Source organism: Salvelinus namaycush, chromosome 40 (genome assembly GCF_016432855.1).
Source record: "Salvelinus namaycush isolate Seneca chromosome 40, SaNama_1.0, whole genome shotgun sequence".
Taxonomy (NCBI): Eukaryota; Metazoa; Chordata; class Actinopteri; order Salmoniformes; family Salmonidae; genus Salvelinus; species Salvelinus namaycush.
The window spans coordinates 4,758,622-4,767,214 of record NC_052346.1 but is presented as its reverse complement, the minus strand read 5'-3'; the positions used below and the strand labels follow the sequence as shown (position 1 = coordinate 4,767,214).

The 8,593-nt window shown below is 42.2% G+C and overlaps 1 protein-coding gene across 1 annotated transcript in view; it reads right to left on the bottom strand.

Annotated features, from left to right (window-relative positions):
- The window catches only part of LOC120033745 (follistatin-related protein 1-like), a 25,335-nt gene extending 17,064 nt beyond the window's left edge, over window positions 1-8,271 (bottom strand). Inside the window, exons 1-2 of the mRNA XM_038980197.1 lie at window positions 8,141-8,271; window positions 7,968-8,024 (exon numbers count right to left, since the gene is read on the bottom strand). Coding sequence (XP_038836125.1) covers window positions 7,968-8,024; window positions 8,141-8,143 — 60 coding nt within the window. The 5' untranslated portion in view covers window positions 8,144-8,271. The remainder of the gene's footprint in view (window positions 1-7,967; window positions 8,025-8,140) is intronic.
- Between the last annotated feature and the right edge of the window lie 322 nt (window positions 8,272-8,593).

Below are 8,593 nucleotides of genomic sequence, written 5' to 3'. Positions count from 1 at the left end.
TCTTGGTATTATTTTTGTGGACAGATTTTGGGCAGAGTAAATGCTCTCGCTTCGCCTCTTCCTCTCTGGTGTATCCAGAGGGCTACTGGAGACCCATAACAGAGACGGAAAAGGAAGCGAGACACCCCAATCGCTGTTTTCTTCCTGGTTTTTTTTCTGGTTCAATGAAAGTCACTGAACTAACTAGACCAGACGCTCCTGCTATTGCGTTGGTGTCTATGGGAGACTGACAATTTTTCCCCCAATGGTAAACGCCCTGATCTTCATTTATCCACCATTTTTGCCCATATGGTTCAAACAGAGGAAGTGAGTGTGAATGGGCTGTGAGCAAAACATAACGGGTACACAATTCTACACCACACTGCCTACATGGCTTTCACAATAAAAACCTTCTGGCTCCACCAGCTCCTTCGGAGGGGCCTCAGGGGAAGATGCTAAAATGGCTACACGGGGATAATAACTGTTTCTGCTGTTTATTTCACAGCCACTTTGAGTCATTTGGAGGGAGAGGCATAGAAGGGGCCAGGCAGGAAAGAACACACAGGGAACAGTGCTTACTTTAACAGAGAGAAAGACAGCAAACATGGGTCTGGTCCCTCCACAGGGTGAGGAGAGCAACTGTGTTCTCCAACTGTGGTAAATATTCAAACCAGTGCCAAGACTAAAACTCCACGATTGAGTTATCACTTGGGATGTACTGTAGTGGGGATGACCACGACGTACACTAAACTATGACTAATGACTATGCATCGTCAGACAACCAAAGGTCAATTTATTGGATATATATTGGATAATGGTATTTTACAGACAGAATGAACTATAAGGCCAACACTGAGTTTCTGTGAGGTTCATACCAGCAACACTAGTTACTAGATACCCGTAGGACTCAAACACAGGAAGTGAATGTGGACGGATTGTGAGCAAAACACAATGAGTACACAATTCTACACAACAGTGAGTGATCACTTTGGAGAAACCTTCCAGTGCCCAGTTATAGACAAGAAACAGACCTAGTCCCAAAAACAAACAAACATGGTTTCCTTCGATTCAAACAAAGGAAGTGTCACTTTCATCGTCCTACTTGGCAAATAAATATTTTCTAAAACAAGGAGAGGTCACACACGACAAAAAAAACAACAATGTTAAGGTTTGAGTTATAATAAACTATTACTGTATTTAGGTCATGAAGATATTGGAAGAAAATACTCTCTCCTTTCTGTTGTGTGTGTGTGTGTGTGTGTGTGTGTGTGTGTGTGTGTGTGTGTGTGTGTGTGTGTGTGTGTGTGTGTGTGTGTGTGTGTGTGTGTGTGTGTGTGTGTGTGTGTGTGTGTGTGTGTGCGTGCGTGCGTGCATGCGCGGACTCCTTTGGATGAGTAATGGACAGATACCGTTCAATGACAAACCAAAGTCGCACCCTATCTGTAACATCAAGATCCTTCGTCATCAAAGCTTCAAATGGCTTTACATAAAATGTAATTGCCAATGTCATATTTCTCTTTGAAAGCCAGTAAAAAGGCTGTAGAGGCTGATTGTACTCTTTATTATCCTGATTATACTCTTGAATTCTAATGTGCCTTCCAGGAGAGGAGCGCGTGTCATGTCTATACTTCATAACTCAAGACACAAATCACTAGGCCCACGGTGTACTGAACATATGAGTCACATTAGTCCTTTGCAAGCAGACAACAAAATAATTGAGTTGGAGGCAGAGGAAATGTTGTTTTTGTACCGTAGCCCTGTCTCATGTAAGGCTGTGTCTGTGGCTATTGGGGAAGGGGGCCTTATACATCTAAACAGAAGGACAAACAGCAAAGAAAGGCCTCTTGTCTCCCTGCAGAGAGAATGTACGGGTAACTGACAAAATAAAGGAGGCACCAACTTAGTATCTTAATAGGGCGGTGGACGACCACGAGTCAGAACCGCTTCAAAGCACCTTGGCATAAATTCTACAAGAGTCTGGAAGTCTATTGTAGGGATGCGACACCATTCTTCCACGAGGAATTTGATCATTTGGTGTTTTGTTTATGGTGGTGGGAAAAGCTGTCTCTGGCGCCGCTCCAGAACGTCCCACAAGTGTTCAATTGGGTTTAGATATGGTGATTGAGACGGCCATGGTACATGGTTTACAATGTTTTCATGCTCATCAAACCATTTAGTGACCACTCGTGCCCCGTGGATGGGGGCATTGTCATCCAATCGGGGCATAGCCATGATAGCCAAAACAATGTAAAGAAAAAATGTATTGTGCCGTCTGGTTTGCATAATATAAGGAACTTTAAATGATTTAGACTTTTAATTTTGATACTTAAGTATATTTTAGCAATTGCATGTACTTGTGTTACTTAAGTATATTTAAAACCAAATACTCTTAGACTTTTAATCAAGTAGTATTTCACTGGGTGACTTTCACTTTTACTTGAGTAATTTATTAAGGTATGTTTACTTTTACTCAAGTATGACAATTGGGTACTTTTTCCAGCAATTACGTTCCATACAGTACAGAACTACATGTAACTGCAGATCAACTTCAAACTTGCCTGATCCATCTACATAGCATCATGATTTTAGTATAAACTACACACACAAATCAATAACAATCAGTTAAGTCGTGCCTTAATAAGTGTGTCTAAAGTGAACAGCATTCTTTCCCTCTACTATAGTCAAGTTTACAATTGGCTCATTCATCCCCCTCCTCTCCCCTGTAACTATTCCCCAGGTCGTTGCTGCAAATGAGAACGTGTTCTCAGTCAACTTACCTGGTAAAATAACGGATAAATAAATAAATAAAATAAAATAAAATCGCCCAGGTCAGGCCCAAATGAGAGAGCTCACCCCACATACCAGGCATTCCTTCCCAGGTCAAAGGCCTGATTCGGGGGACTGCTCACCCAGACAAACCCTCTGACTTCCAGGACCATGGCTGCTCGCTCCAGCTATGCTGACCCATTTAGCACTTGCACAGCCCAGCTCCTGCTGCTTAGCCTACACACACACACACACACACACACACACACACACACACACACACACACACACATGCCAAACGAACGAACGAACACACACACAAACAAACGCCCTCACACACTGGAATGCTCTCACCCATGCATGAGCGCACATACACATTAGTGATGGGGGGAGAAAACAATACAAATACATATTGGGATATTATTTTTGACGATATATCATATCGTATCGTTTTAACAACATTGCAATATTATTTTTGTGCTCGTTTGCTGTAGCTGCGCCAAAGCGTTCCTTCAGAGCTTGTTCTCCGTCTTCTTTCTAAATAGAGAGCCCATTTGTTTTCAGCACTTTCATTTCCATGACCGATCAAAACTCATTTTTATCATGGCTGCCTCTTGTCTGCAGCAGATGGCGAGCAATATGTTTCAAAACGCCGAATCGCAAAATAAAATCACAGCATCGAATTGCAATACATATAGGATCGTGAGAATCGCAATACATATCGTGATAATATCGTATTGGGGGCCCTGGGAATCCCCAGCCCTAAGACACATGCACGCACAAGGGTCTGAGCTGTGTGTGAAACCATCACCATGTTGGGAAGTAAGCTGCTGGGGGGGGGGGGGGGGTCAGAGGGCTCTGATCACGGAGGAGGTGACCCTGTGTGGCCCTGGCTTGTAAGAGGACATCTGGCCTGAGGTGGCCCAGCTGGGAGTGAAACTTTGTAAACTCCATATCAGTCTTTACGAGACTTCTCCAAGAAGAAGCAGCTGCTTAACCACAGGTTTTGCGTCCACTACTTTACGAGAGGCGGGATTAGAAGACGCGAGCACAAAGTGATTCTTTGACAAGTGTGACTTGTTAACCTCTCAGTTTTAGACCCTGACTCGGGGCATCAGATAGGTCAACAGGTACTGATAATAGTCGCTATACCCCCCTAAAACGGTACCGGACAAAGTGAATTGAGTCGACGCATATATATTTCATTATGTAATGAATCCCTGTTGTTTCCAAAGCTGGCAATGAGTTTTATTCTACTTTCTTGTTTTATTTTGCGTTCCCAACAAGCAGTATGCTTGCATAAATAAATCAAAACATGGGAATCCCTGAACATTTCGGTGACAAAAAAACACGCGTTTCACATTAAGCTTTACAGAGCTAAGAGGGCGTTAAGGGGGGCAGTGAATTCCTCATAGGCTCTCTCACGCCTCGGCTCGCATCCAAAAAGGCCAGCTTTCTAACCCAAGAACTCACTGCATTTTCCTCCACTCACACGTTCATCCTGAGCACTGACAACTCGGACCGTGTTTAAAAAGTTTAGATACAAATTCTATTTGAGAACGCCCTTTCTGATTCTCCCTCTTTTCCATTTCTCTTCACAGATCTTCTTGGAAGTTGCGGCTGAATTTGCAGTGTCCGAGCTGCTACTGTAGAACGTATTCTCTTCATTTGTCTGTCGCTCTAAAATGAGCATTTAAAGAATTCCATGCATTTAAATTTGAATATTGGTAGATAGATTTGCATCATTCATTCTTTATTAAAATATTTCATTAATGAGAACTTGGAGAGGTTATAAATAGGCATTCCACAGGCTCTCATTCATTGTTTGATGGTCTCTGACAAATTAATTCATTAATTCATTCACTGTATTAAAAGTGATTGGTTTAGATAGAGTGTCTCGTTCCTAACGGCTGTTTGAACCAATAAATCCAAGGTGATGTCATGAGAAAAAAGGCAGGCTCTAACAGCCTAATCAGCCTTATTGTTTCAAGTTCGTTCTCATGCTGGGTGAATGGAATGCCGTTACAATGCTTCTCTCATCCACCCAAAAGCCTTGTATATATACTGTACCATCTCCCATAAATCCTTGAGAAGCTCTGTCCACTCAACTCCTCTCCCCCTAACTGTGTATAGCTCCCCTCTTCTCCCTTCCTCTCCCCCATCCTCCCACCCTCTCTCCCCGGCCAGTCTCTCAACTAACTCTCATCGCCTATATCTCACTCTCCCACTCTTGTTCCTCACTTCTTCATCCCACTCTCTCTCTCTCTCCTACCCACTTTCTTCCACCCTCCTGTCTCAAACTCTTATTTTTCTGTCTCTAACTCATCCCCCTCTCTCCTTGGCTAGCCTTGGCTGGTGCTGAGTGGTGTCATGGCAGAACGGGCGCGTTCCTGTGTTGCTCTGTGCAGGCGGAGACGGTGAGCTAATGGCTGACAGATGTTTAGAGGAGGAGGAGACACTCTAGGACAAGACATTCTTAAGCAGAGCACTGTTCCAACCACACACTGTTGAGTAGGGACAAGCTAGCACACTTCATAAACGTGTGAACTGCCATGAACAGTTCTAAACAGTTCTGGACCATTGTGTTAATACAAGACAACCTTGCTGTAAATCGCCTTTCTACACCACAAGGTTGCGTTTATCAGTTTATCAGTTATATGCACTCATTTGTGCTGTGTTCCTTGTCAGCCGTCCAGGCAACAGCGTCAGTCATTCAGACCACATTTTGAGACTAATTGCCCCCCTAATAGGGCTAGAAATTGCCTGTTTTTCTCTCTGTCTCCCTCTCTCTCTCTCTCTCTCTCCCTTTCTTTCTCTCGCTCTCCTTCTCTCGCTCTATGAATCTGGGAAACATGCCAGACAGAGAGAGAGCGGGGAAAAAAGGCAGAGACAAAAGAGAAAGAAAGAGAGGGGGAAACCTTAAACTGACATAGAACACAGTGAAAAACATCAACCTTTCCCTTAATGAGCTTTACAAGTTGCTCTGTGTAGGAGAACAAACAAGTGTTTCCACTGAGGGCATTCTTGGATGGCTCTGAAGTGGTATAATAGGGAAGACATCAAAACTATGAAATAACATATATGGAACAATGTAGTAAACAAAAAAGTGTTAAACATATATCATTTCAATATATTTGAAATTCTTCAAAGCAGCCACCCTTTGCCTTGATGACAGCTTGCACACTCTTGGCATTCTCTCAACCAACTTCATGAGGTAGTCACCTGGAATGCATTTCAATTAACAGGTGTGCCTTCTTAAAAGTTAATGTGTGGAATTTCTTTCCTTCTTAATGTGTTTGAGCCAACCAGCTGTGTTGTGACAAGGTATACAGAAGATAGCCCTATTTGGTAAAAGACAAAGTCCATATTATGCAAGAATAACTCAAATAAGCAAAGAGAAACGACAGTCCATCATTACTTTAAGAGATGAAGGTCAGTCAATACGGAAGATTTCAAGAACTTTGAAAGTTTCTTCAAGTGCAGTCGCAAAAACCATCAAACGCTATGATGAAACTGGCTCTCATGAGAGGTCCAACCGCCATGTCTTTGTGAGACGAGGTGTGGGTGAACAGATGATCTCCGCCTGTGTATTTCCCACCGTAAAGCATGGAGGAGGTGTTATGGTGTGGGGGTGCTTTGCTGGTGACATTGTCTGTGATTTATTTAGAATTCAAGGCACACTTAACCAGCATGGCTACCGCAGCATTCTGCAGCGATACACCATCCCATCTGGTCTGGGCTCTGAGGGACTATCATTTGTTTTTCAACAGGACAATGACCCAAAACACCTCCAGGCTGTGTAAGGGCTATTTTACCAAGAAGGAGAGTGATTGAGTGCTGCATCAGATGCACTGGCCTCCACAATCCCCCAACCTCAACCAAATTCAGATAGTTTGTGATGAGTCGGCCCGCAGAGTAATTGAAAAGCAGCAAACAAGTGCTCAGCATATGTGGGAACTCTTTCAAGACTGTTGGAAAAGCATTCCAGGTGAAGCTGGTTGAGAGAATGCCAAGCGTGTGCAAAGCTGTCATCAAGGCAAATGGTGACTATTTGAAGAATCTCAAATATAAAATGTTGTTACTAAAACTTTTTTGTTACAAAATTTTGTTACTCTTTTGTTACTAAACTATTCCATGTGTTATTTCATAGTTTTGATGTCTTCACTATTATTCTACAATGTAGAAAATAGTAAAAATAAAGAAAAACCCTTCAATGAGTAAGTGTTCTAAAACTTTTGACCGGTAGTGCATGTGTGTGTGTTCTAAAACTTTTGACTCATAGTGTATGTATGTGTGTGTGTGTGTATGTGTGTGTGCGTGCCTAAGTTTGTGCTTGTGTGTGTGTGTGGGTGGGCACGCTTGCCTAACTGCAGCGCTTGTGTGTGTGTGGTTGTGGTGCGACAAAAAAAAAATCCTCATTGTCTTTCCCAATTGTCTGTTATATTGGTCTATTTTCTCTGGGACCATCAATCACCTCTCTGGCCACCACAGCACAAGACCAGTTCATTAACAACTGCCATAAACCTAGCCAGAGCCACCAACATGTCAGCAATACTACACTGGTGGTCAATGACCTAAGTGGCAGGCTCTACAAACAACTGTGAACAACTGTTCCTGCATGGCAACCAATCAGAAGTAGTTTACTGGAAACAGGGGTGAACAACCCCCCTCCCCCCCCAAAAAAACTATGCTGAAGTGAAGTACATTCAACAGCAGTGATCATGATTTTCTTGCTGTAAATGGCAGACAGACAGCACGTTAAATATCTTCGAATGTTCTCCAAAATATATGACATATCAATTCTGTATAACAAAGACGATTCATATAGATACTGATGGTTTGGAGCCAATTAGAATAGGCTGCTATTTCATTGGGACATAATGTACACACAACATGCACTCAAAAGGCACTGGTTTAGTGAATGTTGATATTACATCTTTGAAGCCGGACAGATGTGCAAGGCCCCGCCTCTTCTTTTTCTGGACTCTTTGTCTTCTTTAAATGACTGTGTTCAGTTATTTCATATAAAAATATACACGCATCAGATTGTCCCAAATTAAATTGACCAATCAGACAAGCACGTTACTGTTGGATTATGTACAATAGCCAAATAATTACAAAGTAAACTTTTGAAAAAAAAGGAAAACATTTGTTTGTCAACAGACGAATTGTCCTCTAGAGCGTATATATTTTTATACATCTAAATAATAAAAAGCATTTACCTCAGCATGACAGCAAACGACTGCGACTAGTAGACATAAAACGACACTTCGAAACATCTGCGGAGAACACAAATAATACAGTGGCTTCAGTGACAGCATGACAGTCAAAACAAAACTGAAGAAACTTAAGTATTTATGAAAACGAAGATTTCTTCATTTTCCCCCAAACGTACCATGTAAGCGGGTAATGACCAAAAGGCAGAGGGGAGACGGCAGTGTTCCGACTGAGACAAAGGAGGAGCGGAAAATTAGATTGGCGAAATTTGAGCACCACGGAGGAATTTTCCCCGTCTGTCTCCCCCTTCTGTGACTTGGCCAATAGAGCTCGATGCACTCGAATCGGGACAGAGAAACTGCAGCAAGAAGTGAAGTGCTCAAGGATGGACAAATGACGGGGAGAGAGTTGATTCAATGTTTAATGTTATCAAAAAAGACATGTGCCATCCATGGTTCCTTAGTTGACTTACTCTGTATTTTATTCTGCAGGAGAAAAAAAAAATCCCACCAAATTGTTGTGTTTAAAAAAAAAACATATCATAGGCTAATCATATCATAATAAGTACACAAAAATATGCGGTATTCCACGTGGAATCAAATCTTTTCATATCTTAATAGTTGATCAAACT